The sequence below is a fragment of the Enhydra lutris genome, unplaced genomic scaffold (assembly GCF_002288905.1).
Source record: "Enhydra lutris kenyoni isolate GAN:26980312 unplaced genomic scaffold, ASM228890v2 scaffoldscaffold48, whole genome shotgun sequence".
NCBI lineage: Eukaryota > Metazoa > Chordata > Mammalia > Carnivora > Mustelidae > Enhydra > Enhydra lutris.
In genome coordinates this window covers 15,649,733-15,670,339 of record NW_019154132.1, presented here as the reverse complement: position 1 = coordinate 15,670,339, position 20,607 = coordinate 15,649,733, and the positions used below count along the sequence as shown (strand labels likewise).

The following is a 20,607-nucleotide window of genomic DNA, read 5'->3' as shown; positions in this document are numbered from 1 at the left end:
CCCCTGGCACTCCGTAGGAACAATTCAGACAGAAAGTTCACCTCCAGAGGAAAAAAGGGTAAAAGGGGGGAGGGGGGGGAGGAGTCAACAGTGAACCTGGCCCTGGCCTCAGAAAAGGGGGTAGGGCCGCCATGGGCTGTGCCCCTGGGCACGCACAGTCTGCACGCAGTATGCCAAGGTCAAGTGGCAAGTGCAGGGCGCAACACGTGGAAAACTAGGGCTTTCCCAAGAAAAGGCCAGCACCCCCCCCGCCCCCGCCCTTCCCCAAAGCCCCAGCTGCATCACAGTTGGACGCTGCTGCCCCCTGGTGGGACAGGGGCTCTTCGGCCGGAGGGGGAGAAACCTCGGAGGGACACTAGTCCTTCCCTAAAGGTTGCCCCAACTTAGAACCTGGAAACCCTCCCTGAAGTCGCTGTGCTTCAGACCTGGTGCTGGCCTCCTCCGGGGGCTCCCTGCACCGTCTAAGCCATGACCTCACCCACTCCTGGCTTGCAGGCTGTCTACCCCCTTCCACCCGCTGGGCACCCCGCCTGCTCTGCAGAACCAAATGAACGTCAGGATTCTGGCCAATCAGGGCTGGAATCCAGGGACGGGAAACTCAGGACTGGCCCAGAATTTCCCAGCACGTCCCGCCTCTTCATTCAGGTTCCCACCGGAGGCCAGCACACCAGTGGCAGGGATCTCCCGCCCCTCCCTCCCTGTCCTCTTACCAAAGGCTTTGGCGACATCTCCTGGACATGTGCAGCCTCCGTCCTTCAAAGAGGGAAAAGCAAGGAAAGGGTGTCAGCGGGGGCACCCTTGGCCAGGCTGTCCCCCTCCCCTGGGGCGATTAGGTCATCAGGAGGGGCTCTCCGGAAGCGCCCCCAGCCAAAAAGCGACCCTCAGAGTCCACTCCAGTCCCAGCATTCCTCAGTCATTGTGTCTGGACATAAGTTTGCTCCCGTCAATATTGCACCTTCATCCCCCAACCTCTTGGGTTTCCTCTCTGGCTCTGCCCCACCCACCACCTGTCCGCCTGTCTGCATCCCAGCACCCCCCACCCCCGCCCACCCCAGAAGCCAGGGGAAGTGAGAGGCAGGCGGAGATGCTCTGAGACCTTGTTCCAGGCCAGCCCCTTACACAACATGCCTGACCAGGGCCATCCGAATTCACTCTCATCCCACAGTTCCCCTTTCCCTCCCTGCCCAGCGTGAGGTGAAGTTTAGGTAGTAAGAGCTGAATTACTTTATGAGCTGGGAAAGGACACTGAGTTCCTTTAACCTTCCCGCCACTCCACACAGCCCCTATCCACCTTCACGTAATGGGCCCAGTTAGTTTAAAACCAAACGTACATTCCTAATCCCCACTCTACCCACAGAGAGCACACGCCTGGGGCTGCTTTAATGCCCAGCAGGGCGGTCACCTTGGGCTGCCCAGCTCAGCTCCGTTCAGCCACGGGGGTTGGGGGGTTGGGGAAACACCAGCAGCACAGTGTGGGGCTTCCAGAATGCAGAGCCTGCCGGGCACCCTTACCAACACAAGCTGCTACCCACTCTTCCCAATGTAGTCTGTGTGACGTCCAAGAAGGCCAGCGAGGGTGGCCCGGAGTTGCCACCCGACCCCGCAGAGAGCGAGGCAAAGAAGCAAAGACCCAGGGTTGGGGGAGGGGTGGGGAGGCAGGGTCCATGTTGAGGGCTGGCATGATCACAGATCACTGAGCTCAGAGCAGGTCTAGGAGGAGCACCAAGGTCTCAGAGGCAAGCACCTGTCCCTGGAAGGTGGGACCCACCTGCCTTGGGAAGGACACAGGCTGCCTGGGCTACCGGGCATCACAATTGGCAGGAAGGGGTGTGCGCCCCCAGAGCCGGAGGGCATCCAGCCAACCGGGATGACCACCATACAAACAGCACCTCCCATGGAGAATGGGGGTCTCTGTGACTCATTTCCCTTTTTTATCTGCTTTTGAGACCTGTCACTCCATGAGCTATAACTCAATTTCTACCTCCTTAACTTCTTTGCAGTTGGGATCCAAAGGTAGATGTGAAAGCTTGAGCTCTTTGTTTTTTTTATGAATATTTATTGCCTGTAACTATTTCCTCCATCGCATCTGTTACGGGCACACCCCAGAAATATTGCAGGTTTGGTTCCAGACCACAAGCAATAAAGCGAGTATCCCAACAAAGTGGGTCAAATGAATTTTGTGGTTCCCCAGCGCAGACAGAAATTATGTGTACACTCCTCTGTGTGACAGCTTTACTGTCTAAAAAAAAGGTACACAGCTTAATTAAAAAATACTTTATTGCTAAGAAATGCCAACCATCCCCTGAACTTTGGCTGAACCGTCATCAACGATCACAGATCACTGTAACAGAATGCAAGGATGAAAAAGTGGAAATTTGGTGAGCATTACCCAAAATGCAGCCCACAGACACCAAGTAGGCAAATACCGTTGGGAAAACAGTGCCAAGAGGCTCATCCTGATGTGGGGCTGCCATAGATCTTTCATTAAAAAAAAAAAAAACAAGGGGCGCCTGGGTGGCTCAGTGGGTTAAGCCTCTGCCTTCGGCTCTGGTCATGATCTCAGGGTCCTGAGATCGAGCCCCGCATCGGGCTCTCGGCTCGGCGGGGAGCCTGCTTCCCCCTCTCTCTGCCTGCCTCTCTGCCTACTTGTGATCTCTCTGTCAAATAAAAAAAAAATAAAAAAAAAACAACAAAACAAAACAAAAAGCAAAAAAACACGGGATCTTTGAGGTGTGATAAAGCCTACAGTCACATGCTGTCTCTCTGGCCCCCGGAGGGCCGCGGGTGCTAGGGAGTGGTCATTTCCTGCCCGTGTGCTGTGGCCCAAGCTCTGGCATATCTACTTCCTCTTCCAAAGCTACAAGCCCCCTCCATGCCCTTCACTGGCCCTGCCAACTTTTTTGAATACTTTATCTCTTTACCAAAACCAGTTTTATACTCAATAGGCTTTCAAACATATGACCTGAGAAGATTAAACAAACTCACACCCCCATTACATGAGGACGTTTTTGGACTTGAAACCACACACACACACACACACACACACACACACACACACACAACACACTCCCATGCTTGCAAGTTGTGACTGCCACAGTGGTTCATGTGGGACCCGGAAAATTCCACATTCTTGTGGTTAGGGAGGCCACTGCGATCCTTGAAAAGGAGCTCTTCTCCTCCCAGAATGGGCCAAGACGACCACAGTTAAGAAGGCTCCGTGACGTGCCACCGAGAGGAAGTCCGACTTACAGCAGCATCTTCTGCTCACTGTACTTGGAAATGCATTTATAAAAGGCAGACCAACCACACCAGACTACGCGTTTAACCCCGTGCAACCCGATGTGATATGCTTTAGGGCAAAGGAGTCTGCTCCCTACTCCTGTTCACGGGTGATTTCCAGAAGCTGTTCAAAGCGTCCTTTTCATGCTGTCAGGAGGCAAGGGCAGGAGGGGCAGATCTCTGCGATCTAAGACACCCATTTACTTTTGCACAGAAACATCACAGGCACTGGAACGTTTTCAAAAAACAATGTGCAAATATTCAAAGAGCCGCTTGTTTTGTTTTTCAAGAGTGTTCCCGTTGTATTTCAGGAGAAAAAGCATCACGGAACTCTGTCTGTGAAATGTCGGCATACCTTTTCTTCTTAAGAATACTTGCCCTGCTGGGGCACCTGGGTGGCTCAGTGGGTTAAGCCTCTGCCTTCGGCTCAGGTCATGATCTTAGGGTCCTGGGATCGAGCCCTGCATCGGGCTCTCTGCTCAGCGGTGAGCCTGCTTCCCTCTCTCTCTGCCTGCCTCTCTGCCTACTTGTGATCTCTCTCTCTCTCTCTCTCTCTGTCAAATGAATTAAAAAAAAAAAAAAAAAAAAGAATACTTGCCCTGCTCTAAAATCAAGGGCAGGGAAAGCAAGTACGGGGACGGGCAGAGGGAATTCAAATCAAGCACTTACTATGTGCCGGGGCTGTTACAATTTCATTTTTCCATTCAAACACCAGAAGTACCTGAAGTTGATATTTCTGTAGACGGGTGGGGCGGGCGGACTGAGGGGAGCTCAGAAAGATTGAGTGACTTGCCCAAGGTCACACAGCAACAATGTTAGAATAAGATATTAGAACTCTGGTTAGGTATACATTATAAAAACATATAGAAACAAACATAAATAAACAAAATTTTAAAAACATAAAACTTGTCTAGAAGCATACTTATTAGAACATTAGCCGTGGTTCTCTTAAGAGGCTAACAGTTCCAGGGACCTTTATATTTATCTGTATTTTCTAACTTTTTCTAGGCTAAACCTATCCTGTTGGGTAATTTTTCACCCTCAAAAAATTTTAACTTTAAGCATAACTTTAAGTCTTGTTAAAGAACGGTCTCACTGCTTCTGAAATGCTATATTAAATCATTAAAATTATCAGAAATTTGTTGGTCTGCCTTTACTTTTCTGCAGAGGGTCAGTGGACCAGTACAAGCACTGATGACCGTGCGCAGAAAAGGAAAAGTTTGGGGATGACTTTGAATCATCTGGATCTTTCATGATACAGGGCCTCCTGAGCCTTGATAAGCACTCTTTATAAAATGCACTGATTAAAATGCTGGAGCTTGGGGCAAGAAGAGACCACAGTGATCCCTATCTACTCCCAGGACTTCTTTCCAGGTCTTATAAAGCATCACAAAGTCCAAAGAGTGCTTGGTTATCAGTGGATCGCGAACTCACTGGAGGTTCGAATCCCTCCCCTTCTAACCATGCATCGGGGACTGACCATCCTCTCCCCGCTGGAACACATGCGTGGGGGCCCTGTGGGGAAGGACAGAGGAAGTGTATGTCTCCCAGAGCGCTGGGGTGGAAGAATGAGCAGACGGGGTCGGGTCCTGTATGACCCTGCATTCTCTATGCCTTCAACAAGCCTTTCTTTTTCATTCTCTTTGTGACCTCCTCATTTTCCAAATGGGGGGAAGCAGTCAAGGGAAGATAAACAGGCCTCAGTCTGAATGTTGCCAGTAGGGATGCTGGACAAGTTCCTTAAGATCCTGAAGCTTTGGAGCCCACCTGGTTGCAAAGGCTAATTTATGTATCAGCTGGAGTGGGCCACAGAGTGCTTAGAAACCTCGTCAAACATTAGTATCGGTGTTTCTGGGAGGGTTCTCTTCTTTTCCTTTTCTTTCTCTTCTCTTCTCTCTCTCTCTCTCTTTTTTTTTTTTTTTTTTTTTGATGAGATTAACATTTGAATTGGTAGACTGAGTAAAACATTGTCCTCCTGGCATGGGTGGGCCCCATCTAGTCAGTTGAAGGCATGACCAGACCAACAGGGCTGACCCTCCTCGAGTGAATCTTTCTTGACTGACTGCCTCTGAATGAACATGGGCTTTTTCCTGCCTTTTAACGTCAACTGAAACATGAGCTCTTCCTGGCTCTCAGGCCCTCAGACTCACACTGGAACTACACCATCAGCTCTCCTAGGTCTCTAGCTTGGCAACTCACCCTGCACATCTTAGGACTTCTCAGCTCCCATAATCACGTGAACCAATTCCTTATAATAAATACCTCCTCCACCTCCTCTCCTGCCACACACATACACACACGCACACACACAGACACACATGCTCCCTGCCTAATACACCTGTCAAGTGAAACTAACTGCTAGTTTGTCAGGTTGCTCCAAGAATCAGAAATTCAAAGTGCCTTGTGCCTGGAAGGTAGTAGATGCTCAGTAAACACTAGTCATTCCTTCTTCTAAGTCTGTTTCCATCTTGAAAATTCTCTTTTGAGTGATGTCCCTAGCAGATGGCAAGACAAAACTAACTAGTCACACCTCAATCTTCACCTACATAGGGGGTGTCCTGAATCTACAGCTCTCTGCCTCTCAGAACCCCATGTGGGCCACAATAAATAGAAACCCGATTCAAGTCCAGCCCCTTGAGCATCAGCACCTGCTAACAGCCCCCTGCTGTGACTTCCTTTTACTGAATTTCAACAGCGTGGATGTGCTAATTCAGCAACCAAAGTGTGACAGGAGACAGCTGGACGGCAACTGGGCAGAGCAGCAGGATCCAAAATGTGTGGTGGGTTCCCAGTGGCTTTAGGGATGACTGGCAAGTGGGAGAAATCTGCTTGTGAGACACAGGGGCGGTCGCAGAAACGGCCGCTCTGAACGCCAACGCACTCTGCTGGCCAGGAGGGAGGAGCTCAGGTCAAGGGTGCCGATCCCACATGAGCCTGTGAACTTCGTCTGGTCTTCCAGCTACACACGCAATGTGTGCCCCCATCTGGGAAATCTCTCACCGTTACTGAGAACCTGGGAGCTCCCCGACTGCAGGCCTGGGCAGTCACTGTCCCTGTTGGACAAACTCAGAGGAGCCGATCCCCAGGCACTGGCAGGTGAGACCCGGCTCTGAACATGGGCCCCACGACAGGAACCAGCACTTCTTAAACTCAGGAGCACATCAGGACTACCTGGAGGGCTGGTTAAAACACATTCCTGGGCCTCCCCTTCAGAGCTGCTGGTTCGGTAAGCCCGAGAATTTCTAGCAAGTTCTCAGCTGATACTGATGCTGTTGGTCTGGGCACTACACCGAAACAACCACTAAAAGAAGCTTATCAAAGAGAACCCAAGTTGACTCTCCGTCACTGGTGGTACAAGCAGAGCCTCCCTTTCCCCCCGAATCCCTCCCCAAATAGGGTCCTATCAACAAGCAGGTGTGAAACTTCTAGAAGGACACAAGTAGGGGAACTCGGAACATGTTCCCAGCAGAGCCCCTCATTTCACAGCTCCTTGATATGGAAATGGTATACAGGACACAGGGTCTGAATTTTGTGGAAGACTCTTGACGGTGAAAACAGTCACATGATAGAAAAGGACTAATTACATATGACACTTTTGGGGCCAACCTCATAAGAGTCATCTTTGCTTAGACAGGGTCCAGGAATGTCTTTTTGAGAAAGCTTCCCTGGTGATTCTCAGGCAGCCAGCCCAGAAGAAGGCCCCAGGGAACCCCTGGGACCCACTGGCATCCCGGAGACCATGCAGTGAGTTGGATCACAGCACTCAGCCTTTTGCACACAATAAATGAGTGTTCCCTCGGGCCCTGGGACCAAAGCTCAGCAAAGAGGTGAGGTGCGCAGGGTCTCAGAATGGTCAGCAACCAACAAACCTTCCTTGTCTAGCACATAGTAGATGCTCAATAAAAACATGCTGAAGGACCAGATGGATGGGTGGAAAGCCTGCATGAAGAATGAGGAGGAGCCCAGGGAATCCGCCCTGGACTGCGAGGTCAGGACAGGACAACAGCTGCCACAGCCCTCAAATACTAAACTGGGGCTCAAAATGAGGGAAGGTGCACGTATTTAAAGAGTAGCATCGTATCCTCAAAGCAAGTCCAGAAATCACAGGTCAATTTGTTGCAGGGCTGGGGTGAAATTAACAAGACATCATTCTGCAGGGATATGTAATCTGATGCATTTGTAAATTTTTTTTTAAATCACCTATCAATTACTTAATGTGGGAGCCTGGCTCAGCAACTGGACAGGGAAAAGTTCTGAGGGTTTAATTTAATACAGTAGAGTCAACACTGTTATGGGACCACTACAATTACACTACGAATTCAGAATTTGTAAAAAAAAATATATATATATATATATATATATATATTTTTTCCACTTAATGTTTATATATATATATATATGTATATATATACATATATATATTATATTATGTTAAAAAAGAAAAACACATTAAGTGGAAGCCATGGTTCTGAGTCTGCCCAATTTTACCCCACACGTTCTGTCCTATTCTGAGCATTTTAGCTGGAAGGGGAGAGCCAGGATTATCTCTTCGACGGTCTGAATGGTTGCCACATCAGCGAAGGAGGATCCGAATTATGGCTACGCTGAGGACAGATACTAACTTGGCACTAACTCATTCACTCAATCTTTAATGTTTAGTGGCTGTATCCCAGGCTGCTGTCCTGCCAGGAGCTTCCTGGAAATGCTGCTAGATCACGGTCTCACCCCTTCCCATAGACTCCTCAACCTACAGCAACCTCCTTCTGCCCCCAACATGCCACTGGATCCACTCTCACTCCAGTAAAGAACCCGTGGCCCCTAATCCAACATGACTGGCATCCGTACCAAAAGGAGAAATGTGGACACACGCGCACATACACACAGGGAGGACGCCACATGAAGAGGGAGCTATGGTGCCACCAGCCATGGGCGCTGGAGGTTTGCAACACAGCCTTCCCCGCAGCCCTCCAGACCCTGCTGACACCTCAAGCTCAGACTTCCAGGCTCCACACCTGTGAGACAGGGACTGCCTCTTCCTTGGTCCACCCAGGCTAGGGTGCTTTGTAGCAAACAAACATGTGGCATCTTCTCCAAGCTCCCCACAAATCCCTCAACCACCAGCCAACGCCGTGAGTCGTTACTGGCTCCCATGTCTTCGTCCCTCGGTGCAGAGTAAGTAGGGAGGAGGGCCTGGGTCTCTGCCACATGGGACTGGGCTGGGACCAGGTGCCTGCTGGGACACACGAGGTGTGTGGGACCTCGTGCTGGGACCAAGGTGCCCGGCTCATGGCCAAGCCCACAGGATGCCAACGAGACAAAGGGCAGCCAGGAAACAGGCTTCCTCGGGGGCCCAGGAACAGGGGCCTCCCCCCAAGTCCCGAGATGTTCTCACACCCATCCCCCTGCCCCGCGGGAGACTTACGGAGATGATGTGTCCCTTCAGGCCATGGGCAGAGTCGGCACACTCGATCACGGCGCTGAGCTGGGGGTAGCCCACTCCCGTCTTGGTGCGGGTGGTGCACACGGAACCTGGAGGGCAGGAGAGGTGGAGCCCAAAGAGAGATGGTCAAGAATGAGCAGAACGCGATACAAAGCGAGACTGCGTCACTGGCACACAGCCCAGCCCCGATTTACTCGGGGAGGGGACACACGATGACAACACTTTCCTTCTGTCGGGGAAGGGTGGGTGGTGAAAGCCACACCATCAAGCCACGTGATCTCTGGTGCTCATCTCTGTCAGCCGCTGATGCCTGGGACACTATCACTGTCACTCACTGTGACATCAGCCCCCACCTCTGCCTGCTTATATCCCGTCCCTCTCCATGTCCCTCGCCATTCAGCACCACCATGCTAGACTTCAAGGGACCCCCCCAGAGCTCCTCCCACAGCCTCTTTACCTTCAACTTTTGTCAAATTTCTAACTTCTCTGAGCCTCTCGGCCTTGCCTACGAAACAGAATTGGAAACACTGACGCAGAGGGTTGTGATCTGCACTAACCCCATGCCCACAACCCTCCCACCCAGCTCCGTCCTCGGTGGGCCCCAGCCTCCTGGTCCTCGTAACCGCCTGTCCTGTCCGGGGTCCCCGTCTAGCCTGGGATGCGGGACCAGCTTCTGTTTCCGGACCAGCCATCCAGATGCCCACAACTGCCCTTGACCTCTGGCTTTCCCACGGTCAACCCCAGTCCTGGTGGGTGGACCCGTCTGCAGGGTATGGTCCCAACTAGGTCCAGGCTGAGTCACGCTCAGAGCACCACCATCTCCAGCACCTGTCCCCTGGTTCAAGTCTGGACCCTCCCTCAAATGAGCACCCCCGCCACCCCCCAAGATCACCCAGACCAAAATCCTGAATGTCCACCTGCTATCCCCCTTGGCCGCCACCTCGCTCTCCCTCCTGCTCCCTACACTCCAGCCACTGGGACGGTCCAGTTCCTCGGGCACAAGGTTTCTCCCCCTCCCTGGGGATTCTCTGTACGCGCTGTACCTTCTGTCAACCACTCCCTGTGAACCAAGCCCCTGGTCCTGCCAATGCTTCTCATCTTTCAGGCTTTATCTTAAATGTCACCCCCTCGGGAGAGTTGTTCCGCACAGTGCTCACTTCAAACAGAGGCATTTAAATAATTCTTTGTGTAAGAGCGCAGGGAATGTGTTTTCTCCGCTGGACAGTAAGCTCCCCAGATCGTCATTGTTGTAGACCCAGCGCTGAAAACAGAGCCTCGTACATGAGAAGGGGGCTATAAATAGTCACTAAAAGAATGTGTGAACTTAAGAATAGATGAGTCACCCACATGCCTGTGGCTCCCCTGTTTCCCAGCTCCATCAACGGGGCTTGAACTCCAGGGCCATCAGGCCCAGGGACAAGGCCGCTGGAAGCCCCACCTCCTGTCTTGGTTCCCTATCTCCACTGATGCCTTCACAGCCCCCACCCCCCAGATCTCTCTCCAGGGCTTTGGGGACAGGACCAGGCAAAGAACCATGTCCAGAATTCCAGGCCTGGATTCAGCAAGAAAACCAGAAGGATGGAGAAGCCCCCTTTCCTCCCACCCGTGCAGCTACAGGACAGAATACATTTCTTCATGTTCATCCTTACGTGTGTTGCTCACAATCCTGGAGCCAGCAGAGCTCCTCTCCCCGCCAAGGCACCCTCTGCCCCACGTACCAGACCTGCATTGTGCAAGGCCGATTTCACTTCCTAATTGGCTTTTTTCCCCTCCCACTCCATAGCCAGAGCCTCGCAGGAAGGCAGGGGGTCTCTACCCCCAGAGGCCCAAAGCTCTGCCCCAGGGAGAGACCTCTACAGAGGTCAGGCCAGTCACCTTTCTTGGAAAGAGCCAAGGAAGGACTTCCAAACAAGGCATGGGAACGGTCTTGATTAATGCTCAGGTCGAAAGGAGAAACTGGATGCGTGTTTTCTCCCAGTTACAGAGGCAGGACACCCATTCTTAATGCTGTCATTCACAGAATACTCAGTATTTTTACTCTAAAGAATTCATGAAACTTAAATGTCATCTCCAATCAGTTTGAAGAAGGGGCTCTAACAAAGCTTCTTACCCTCTTTGGTCGTATCTGTTCTAGTAAGACAGCCCTGCCAGGGCTGGGGGAAAGGGGGTGGGGCACACAGTGACCACGGAAGGACCCTCAGTCTTCCGGGAAACCAGAGTGTATACACAGAGGGAGTGCAGGAAGGAAACAAGTCCAGCTGCACGCTCGGAATTACCTCAAGTACATCAGGAACAGCTCTTCGAGAGCCGAGAAGACGACCTACACATCTTAACATCCCGCTCCCAGTGCAGTGGCAGCTGGTTGACATTCTGTACGTATCTCTGATGAACCAGGTGACTGGTGAGAGTCCTGCTTTTGGAAGAAAGAGTCTTCCTGGTCTGTTAGGAGCCTGTTCTTTTACTAGCTCAGTCTGTTACAGCCTGTACAGTCTGTTACAGCCTGGAGCTCCTCGGTGGGCCTTTTCCTTGCTTTGACTTTTCAAAAATGACCAACACTCAGTAAGAACCGGGGCTGTCTTTCCTCTTGCTTGGACTACGTCGTTGGTTGGCCCAAGTAGCAGTATCTAAAGCCCAATCTTGAGGGTTTTCCTGGATATTAAACACTCCAGTCCTCTGGGGAGCCTACAAGCCTCTTCTTCCCTAATCCTTGCTTCATACACATCCTGTTCCCGCAAGGCCGATGGCTGTGCCAAGTCAACAACACAACGATGTCTCCTGCTTCCCGCCGCGCATTCCCATACTCTTCTCATATGGCTTGACGGTTTGCTTCCTTTTTTGGTAGTGTTCTTTGGGTGGGCGGTATTTTAAAAATCTTTGCTATTTTTTTATTCCCAGCTGAAAATGTATAGCTTCTTCCCTCCTCTCCAATGTTAGTGTTTATTTAGGAAGGGATGTGCAAGGGAGAATTTGGAAACAGGCACGCTCATGCTCATGGCTCGCCAAAGGGAAAGGCCGCCGCCACCTGGCCCAGGAGAGAAAGGAGCTGTCCAGTAAAGGACAGAAAGACTCTGCCTTGCTCCCCCGACTCAAGACGCCATTGGGTGGTCCTAGGAGAGAATGCCCAAGAGGATATGGGCAAACAGAACTGGATACGTATCAGGTGAAGAGAGGGGGTGGTAACGACAGAGTCATTCATGTCCATTGACGGTCCCCATGATTCTTCACGCCCTGGCCTTCCTCTTCAAGGTTCATGAGATCATTGATGAAATCTGCATTCTCTTCTTTCACGTTAGTGCTCTGAAAACCAGGACCTCCCATTCTACCCACATCCTAGCTCCTTTAAGCCCTCCCTGGGGTCATCAGGAAGCAACCCCAAAAGAGCTGCTTTTGGAAGCTCAACTTCCAAAAGTGGTGTGATACTTCCAAAAGAAAAGGGCTTTATGCTTGTGGCTGGGTCTCCCGTGGGCTCCCTTCTGACCATATCACCAGTTTCCCCAAGCCCCACACCCCAGTGCCTGCCACACAGCCCCTGCGGGACTTCCCAGCAAGCCTTACCTGGTCCAACGCCGACTTTGATTATGTCTGCTCCAGAAAGAATAAGCTCTTCGACCATCTCCCCTGTTACCACGTTCCCTGCCTGAGACAGAAAGAACACAGCCCACGATCACAGACTATTCCTGGTGATACAAAGATGAGTGAATGAACAACTCCACACCTGGCCACACAGTCAGACGCGTCCTGAAGCCACCAGGTGCCCTGGGGGCCAAGAGAGGGAGGTCAGCGGCACAATGGACTGAATCCCTGATTCTAGAGTAAATCTTAAGTTGGTGGGTCAGGACAGTCCCCTGGTGTCCTCCTCTAATGAACAGGAACACAGAATCTGACACCTGAGACCACACTGGGCTCAGCTGATGGCAGGAGAAGGTATGCCAAGTGTGTAATTTTTAGAACTACAAGAGACTGGAGGCCATCTAGGGCAGAGCGTTTGAACATGTCTGTGGTGGGCAAAGCAAAATCCTACAGAGAACCCAAATATATAACAAAAGCAATGAAACACTCTCTCAGATGATTATCACCTTTACTGTGGGGCATAATATGTTTCAGAGACTATACCATCCTTGAAGAACACTTATGGAACTCCAGGACCTCTGGAATACGAAACCTGGCGATCATCTCACTGATGGGAAATGCCTGGGTGTCCCCCCGGCAAGGGTTGGTGGTTCCCACTCAGACAAGAAAGGGCAGGTGAGCCTTTACGGACCAACACCACTGCATCCCGCTCCAATTTCGGAACTCGAGGCTGTGGCCCTAAGAAGAAACCAGGAAGCCAGGACATGGCAGAAGCTCAAAACCTTAAGGATGTCTCTGGTTTGGAGACTCTACAAGTTCTTTCCCTGCAAGAGCAGGTGAGCATGAAAACAGCCCTCTCTATTACAACTCACGGCCCTGCGGATTCTTTGGCTGGCCCATAGGCTCCTTGGCGAGATGCCTAACTGAACATTCACGACAGCACAGAGTCTTATGTCGGGAAATGCATGCCTACTCATGCTACCATGATTTTTTTTTTTTTTTTTTTTTTTTTTTTTTTTGCGTTGAAGTGCCAGTGTCTTTTTCTTTTCACTGAATTCATTCCTGGGTTGGCGGGGTGGGGGGGGGGGTATTTTTCTTTTTTAACCTACACAAACTTGGTATATTTTTAACTCGGTATAAAAGTATCTTAGAAAGACAGAAGAGGAAGGCTCAAAGCTGCTTTAATCCAACAGCCATCTGACCACTGAAAATGCTAGACAGTCCAGAAAAAGGACCGGGACATTGAGAATACCGTGTATAATGAGGGGCACATTACACGTCAGTAAGCAGCAGAACAAGGTTTCAACAGACGGTGCTGCGGAAAGGGAGTTTCTGGAAGTAAGATCATAGATTCTCATTCATACTTGTCCCCAAAACCAGCTTCAGATGGATGCAAGAGTTAACTTGAAAGTTGTGCCCTTCCAGATTTAGAATACCTCGAAGACTTAACTCTAATAACCATAAAAATGGAAAAAAGATCTACAGGTACACACATACACACACACGCACACTCATATAATCAACAAAACTAAGCGGCAAGTAACGTGGCACAGAAAAATCCCTGCAATGATGACAGTGTGTTCCTAACATTATTAAAGCTCCCCCAAATCTGCAAAAGAAACGCTAATGCCTCACAAAGTGACTGCCAAAGGACATGAACAAACTAAAAAAAGTAAATAAAAGTGGCCAATGAACACAGGGAAAGCATTCACCATCACTAATCATTGTATTTATTTTTTTAAAAAGATTTTATTTATTTATTTGACAGAGAGAGAGAGAGAGAGCACGAGAGAACAGCAGAGGAAGGAGGAGACGGAGAAGTGGACTCCCCTCTGAGCAAGGAGCCTGCCCTGGGACTCGATCCCAGGACCCCGAGATCATGACCTGAGCCGAAGACAGATGCTTAACCGACTGAGCCACCCAGGCGCCCCGCTAATCATCACATTCAAAGTCAGATACTAGTGAGGTAGTACTTGTCACTCAAATTATCAAGGACAATCATGACTAAATACCAAAGAGGAAACAGACACTGTCTTTCTCTGCTGGTGCAAGGTCTCCTTTAGCACAGGTTTCCCTGGGAAGCAATTTGTCCACACAGAGCAAATGCAAAGAATACATGGATCCTTTGATCTAGTGAGTGTACTTCCAGGATCCTCTCTGGAGGGAACACTCACAGCTGAGGCCAATGATTTAAACACGAGAATGCATGTTATTTCTAACAGTGCAGAACTGAACATGTATTACCCAAAATGGGAATGGTTCAACAACCTGATGTTTCTCAGCTACATGAGGTTTTTAAGATGGGTCTGATGGTGTGGGAAAACATTTAGCCACTTTCGGTATCATGTTAGGGGAAAGAGAAGGAAACAGTAAAATCTCAGTTTTGCTAAAAACAACAACGAGAAAACCCCACAAATATACGTGTACATGAAAACATACCCCAAAATGCTAACAAGTTATGTACAAAGGGAAGAATTACCCAACTTTTATTTTTTTTCTGAAAAATTCTCTGGATTCTAGAGTAGGAACAGCATTACTTTTTTTTTTTTCTTTAAAGATTTATTTATTTGAGAGAGAAAGAGAGAGAGCAGGGCTTCTGGGTGGCTCAGTGGGTTAAAGCCTCTGCCTTCGGCTCAGGTCATGATCCCAGGGTCCTGGGATCAAGCCCCACATCAGGCTCTCTGCTCAGCAGGGAGCCTGCTTCCTCCTTTCTCTCTGCCTGCCTCTCTGCCTACTTGTGATCTCTGTCTGTGAAATAAATAAATAAAACCTTTTAAAAAAAAAAAAAAGAAAGAAAGAAAGAGAGAGAGAGAGAGATCACAACCGGGAGGAGCAGAGGGAGAGAAGAATCCGAAACAGACTTCAAGCTGAACACACAGTCCAACGCAGGGCTTGATCCCAGGACCCTGAGATCACAGCCTGAGCAGAAACCAAGAGTCAGACACTTAACCAACTGAGCCACCCAGGCGCCCCAGGAATTGCATTAATTTTATAACGAAGTCTGGTGGTTTTGGGTTTTGAGTTTTGTTTTATTTTAGCACAAGGACCAACATCAACTTTGTAGCCAAGGAGTTAAGAGGAACCTGAGAAACAAGACTCCAAGCTCTCAAGTCTCCCTCACCGCTGGTCTTACTAAAAAATAAAACTTTTTTTTAAGTTTTAAAAATAAAAACATAATTAAAAAATGAAAATACACACATACATAACTCAGAAGAAGTTACTCTCAGCTCCCTCCATAGTTTCGCTTTCAGTGTGGATATTTTCTAGCCCTGATCTGGTGCTGTCAACAAATCATTTGATTTTCTAAAGGGCCTACTTTATACAAAATAAATTCAAGCCAGTTCATGACGGATGTACCAGGTCCAACCACACAGACGCAAAGTAAGTTTATTTTTTTTAGAGATCGTCTGTATTTATTTGAGAGAGAGGGAGCATAAACGGGGAAGATGCAGATGCGGAGGGAGACGCAGACTCCCCACTGAGCAAGAAGCCAGATGTGGGGCTCGATCCCAGGACTCCGGGATCATGACCTGAGCTGAAGGCAGACGCTTAACCAACTGAGCCACCCCGGCGCCCTCAAAGTAAGTTTAAAGCATGAGGAAGGTAACTCTTCCTGGTAGCCCCGGAAGCTTGCACGGGTGTCCCGATTCCCCCTCGGCCACCCGTGGAGCTCCTTAACCAGTGGCTGGAAGGCGATCGGTCACTGCAGAAAAGCTGCCGGATGGAAAAACCCAGAGTGAGCAGGAAGCACCTCCAGCACGAGGACAACTCAACAAGAATGCGGAAGACAGAGGCAGGAAGGCTGACCTGCCACGTGCAGGAGTAAAAAGCCATCTCATCAAAGTGGAAACCAAGAAAGGCAAACACTAAGGGAGAAAGGGAAAGGCAAAATCAGACGTGAGGAGGACGATAGGACGTGATCAGCCCCCGGCTTGGCCTCAGGCCCCACCCAGGAAACAGCACATGGGGTGATTCCGGGGTGATTCAGCAGGGATGTAGGAGGGATGCCGGCACATGCGGCTGGCCTGGATGATAAGCAGGATCCAGCCTATCTGGGCCCAATGCAGCTCCTGGCTGGTGCGATAGCACGGCCGGAACGCGGCCACAAATGCAGCACATGCTCGTTTCCCGGGCGTCCGTGACCAACTGCAAACTCTGGACCCTCCCGGGGAGCAGGGGGTATCGAGACAGGCAGGAATGTCCGCCGGGCAGCCCTCTTCCGGGGGAGGCCGAGCCCCCTCCAGGGCCCGCACTCCCATGCCCTGCTGAGGGAGACAGTCTCCCTCTGTTCAAGGTCAAGGAGAGGCATGGGGGCCCAGTGAAAAGCAAAAAAAAAAAAAAAAAAAGCAACAGGTTTAAAGAGGTTCCCCTGGGCCAAAACCAAAACCAAGACCGTTTTGCCCCAATGTTGCCAGCTTTCCTTTAGACCCAGACATCTAAGACAAGGTGGTTCAGAAAGCCCTGGGGTCCACAGGCAGACCCTTACATCCAGGCAATGAAGGAAAATGTAGGAGGCTCCATTTCTCCCACTAGAATGTAGGACGAACCACACCCACTTGGTGTTGTCAAGATAGGGTTTACATAGAAAGTTCTATTCAGTTCCTAGTACAAAGCCCAGCTCTCAGTTTGGTGCTCAATAAAATGTTAGTCCCTCCACTTAAGAATGCTTTCTATATATTGTTTGTTTGTTTGTTTTGCTCACTTCTTTTTTCTTAAACTTAATTGTGGTCAAATATCCATGACACAAAATGCATCGTTTTTAGAGATTTTTTTAAGTGGTCAATTCAGGGGCACGGTCATGCAGCCGTCACGACCATCCATCCCCACCACTTTTCATCATCCCAAACTGAAATTCAGGACCTATACATCAGTATCTTCTCTACCCACTTTTTCCCGGCTCTTCCGAGGACGCGTGCCAAGAAAAATCCTTTCTCTAGGATGATGGGAGACAAGGGCCAGCAGACAGCAGCAGGACAGATCTGGCCTGGGGGCCACAGTGTGCCAACTCCTGATATCAGGTGGACACACTGAGGATGCCTGGGTGGCTCAGTCGGTTAAGCCTCTGCCTTTGACTCAGGTCATGATCTCAGGGTCCTGGGATCGAGCCCTGCATCAGGCTCCCTGATCAGCGGAGAACCTGGTTCTCCATCTCCCCCTGCTGCTCCCCCTGCTTGTTCTCTCTCTCTCTCTCTCTCTCGGTCAAATAAATAAAATCCTTAAAAAAAAAAAAAAAAGTGGTGGTGTGCTAATGCTAGTACCTTCTCCTAAGCACACAGAACTGTCCCGACGCCACCCACGGAAGCAGGTAGTAGCAGAAGCTATCAAGGCGATAACCATCTTTTATGGTACATTAAACTCAGTTTACTACGGGACTCTCAGAGACCCACATACCACCTGGATATGAGGCCCTTCACAGCTTCTAGCACAGTTCCAGCTCACACCAGTGCCAGAAAGAGGGTAAAGCCAGGAAACCCAGGCAACTCAGGGGCACTGTCTGCCATAACCACGTCCTGTCCCTCAGTGAGGCATGCTCCACGCTCCACGAGGGAGGCCGCCCATGCCTGACAGCCTGCAGGGAATTCTAAAGAGCGTCTGCCTCCCTGGGAAGAGGGCTGGAGCAGGTTGTGTCCCCCTGTGGCCCTGAAACTTGTCTAATCATGAGTGCTGGAGAAGAAACACCAGCAGGAGACTGAGTCACTGGCCATGTCCGGAAATGCTGAGGCCATGCCCACGGCTACCTGGGGATCAGTCAACTGTGGCCAACGTGGCCTACCCCAGCGGCGTGGAGCTGGGCCTCTAGTCTGCCCTCAACAGATGGGGTGTCACAGACCTACCTCTTCACGACCAAGTGAGGAAGAGCCACCAGCGCAAAGCTGCTTGTCAGACGCTACACAGGGACACCCATGTCCCAGCAGCTGGCTGCTGTGTGGTGTAATAGAAGATCACAGGCCGTGGGGGCAGGCAACCCGGCTCTGAACCCTAGGACCACCTCTTAGTGCTGTGAGCCTCAGAAAGTTCCTCGAGCTAAAACGGAGTTTCACGTCAGTAAAAGCAGGCGCTGTTATCCATGATCAAAGACTAGACATCATCAGAAGTATCCCACCCACCCCAATAGGGCCTTTTTCTACGGCACCTGGAACACATCTGTCTCCTTCCTCTCTGGAAGCCACCAGACAAATGGCGCTGGGACTTACTACACTGTCGGAGCAGCCAGCACCTTCTACGGGACCCTCATCTGTCAAAGTTTTCTAAAAATCCCTGCTTTTCTCCTCCTTCCATGTGGCAAGGTGCGCCCTAGGGGAAAGGCTTCCAGGAAATGGGGTGTGCACACAAATCCAGAATGTACAGGAATGGGGAGCGATAAGCCCTCGCTCCTGCAGGGAGCCCAAAACAGACCCCCAGAACCACCAGCCTCAACTGAGAGCATTTCTGAGCACCCCTCCTGTTCACGGCACCAGAGCCATCATGATGACACCCAGTCCCTGTACTGTATATCTTTCGGTTCCAGAACACTGGTAATGCATCCAAAAGTCATAAGAGAAATTAGACTTCCAAAACTAAGGGTGTTAAGAGTAGTGGAGGTCTCCAAACGAAGCCCAGATCTCAGGGGTCAGTGCAAGCAAAGAACGCTTCAGGAATAACGTGGCTGCCTCGCCAAGTCCAACGTTCGTCACTGGGGAAACCAACAGAAACAACGAAAACACATCCCAGAGCCAACCAGCAGACGCTGAAGAGGCACTTGCGGGTGGTAGCTGCCCAGAGGGCCGTGGGAACGCTGCGCCAACCCCTCCCTCCCAGCCTCATCCCCATGGCAACCCCCAAGCTCCGTACAAAGCTCTGGGACAACACTCCTTCTCTTGAGCTACCAGCCTACCTCTGTCCCCTGCACTGCTCATCCCCTGGTCTGCATCCCTAAGGGGTGACGCACCCACGGGCTCCCGGGGTTCCACAGCGGGGTCTCCCCTCAGCCCTTGGCAGGCCCAGCTTCGAGATAAAACTCACAGCCAACAGTCGGGAGCACGTGAGAGAAAGTTCCAGGGCTCTCGCTGATTTCCGCTATCACTTACCCTTTTTGAGGGAAGTGGTACAGGTTTTCTCCATCTTCTTGAAACAAAACTGAATAACCCCTCCCCACCCCCCATCCCACCTTCCATTCTTCTTCTCCATCAGCCTTCCCTCTGTGACTCAGCACTCAGGGCACCTGTCCTTGATGGTACTCCCAGCCGGCCAACATTTTGTGAATACCACATGGTACACAACACATCATGCCACCTGATCCCCACTCCCTGTGATTCTCCAGCCGCCATGATCCTCGACCACCCTTCCACAGGTGAGGAAAATGACACTCAGAAGGTTGTGTGACTTCCCCAGCATGACTAGGCTCCTGGGGCCACACCAACCTTAGGGGCACCAAGTTAGCGATTCAAACGGTGTCGCAACCAGCGGCCACACAGCGCAAGGGGAAGGTGCAAGTGGGGCAGGTGGGCAGCAGTATTAATGATTCGTTCCTGGGGTAGTTGGCTGGGCATCCAGCTCTTGGGTGTGGGCTCAGGTCAAGCTCTCAGGGTCCTGGGATCGAGTCCCGCATCAGGCTCCCTGCTCAGCAGGGAGTCTGCTTCTCCATCTCCCTCCTGCCTCTCCTCCCACTGGATCTCTCTCTAATGTTCACTCTCCCTCCCTCTCTCTGAAATACATAAATGAAATCTTTATTTAAAAAAAAAAAAAAAAAACTAGAAAGCATGAGCAGTGGTGAAACCAGAGACACACAAGGAAGAAAATGATGGCTAGATTCAAGGTGGGACTTTCATCTTGGATGGGAGGAGGGCTTCTGAGTGTAGGTGTCCTGGAAAGACCGTTTATCTTAGGACCATTTATTAAACATGAGTGTTCCAAGCACTCTTCTGTATACATGTCCTATTTCACAATGTAATGCAAGAATTACCAGAGAAAAAGAAAGTGGAACCACTGAGTGGCCTCACCCAATCCATGTCATTTCTGATTCCTAACCCTTCAGAACTCTCTCTTACACCCCAAAAATGCTAGAGGAGGTAAAGCACAACTTCCAACTTTATGAGTCACTTCTATCCCCAAGGTAATTAACCCACCAGAGGTGCACTAGAAGCATCTAGAAAGATCTAGGCCCGTCTCACCTCAGATAAAAGGACTATCAACAGCAACCTTGGGTCTGCTTGATCTCCTTCCCTCCACGAGGAATAAACAAAGGACTCCACTCCTGGCCAACATCTGTCCATCATGCTCTTTCTAGTGCCATCCACTGTTTCACAGAATTTACACTGAATACCAAACACTGTTTAGAG

General features: G+C 50.4%; 1 protein-coding gene across 2 annotated transcripts in view; it reads right to left on the bottom strand.

The window, feature by feature from the left end:
- The window catches only part of LOC111156646 (guanosine monophosphate reductase), a 42,682-nt gene that overhangs the window by 6,155 nt on the left and 15,920 nt on the right, over positions 1–20,607 (bottom strand). For both annotated transcript variants that reach the window (XM_022517656.1, XM_022517657.1), the window contains 3 exons: positions 12,275–12,356; positions 8,702–8,808; positions 711–753 (listed from right to left, as the gene is read on the bottom strand). In XM_022517656.1, coding sequence (XP_022373364.1) covers positions 711–753; positions 8,702–8,808; positions 12,275–12,356 — 232 coding nt within the window. The remainder of the gene's footprint in view (positions 1–710; positions 754–8,701; positions 8,809–12,274; positions 12,357–20,607) is intronic.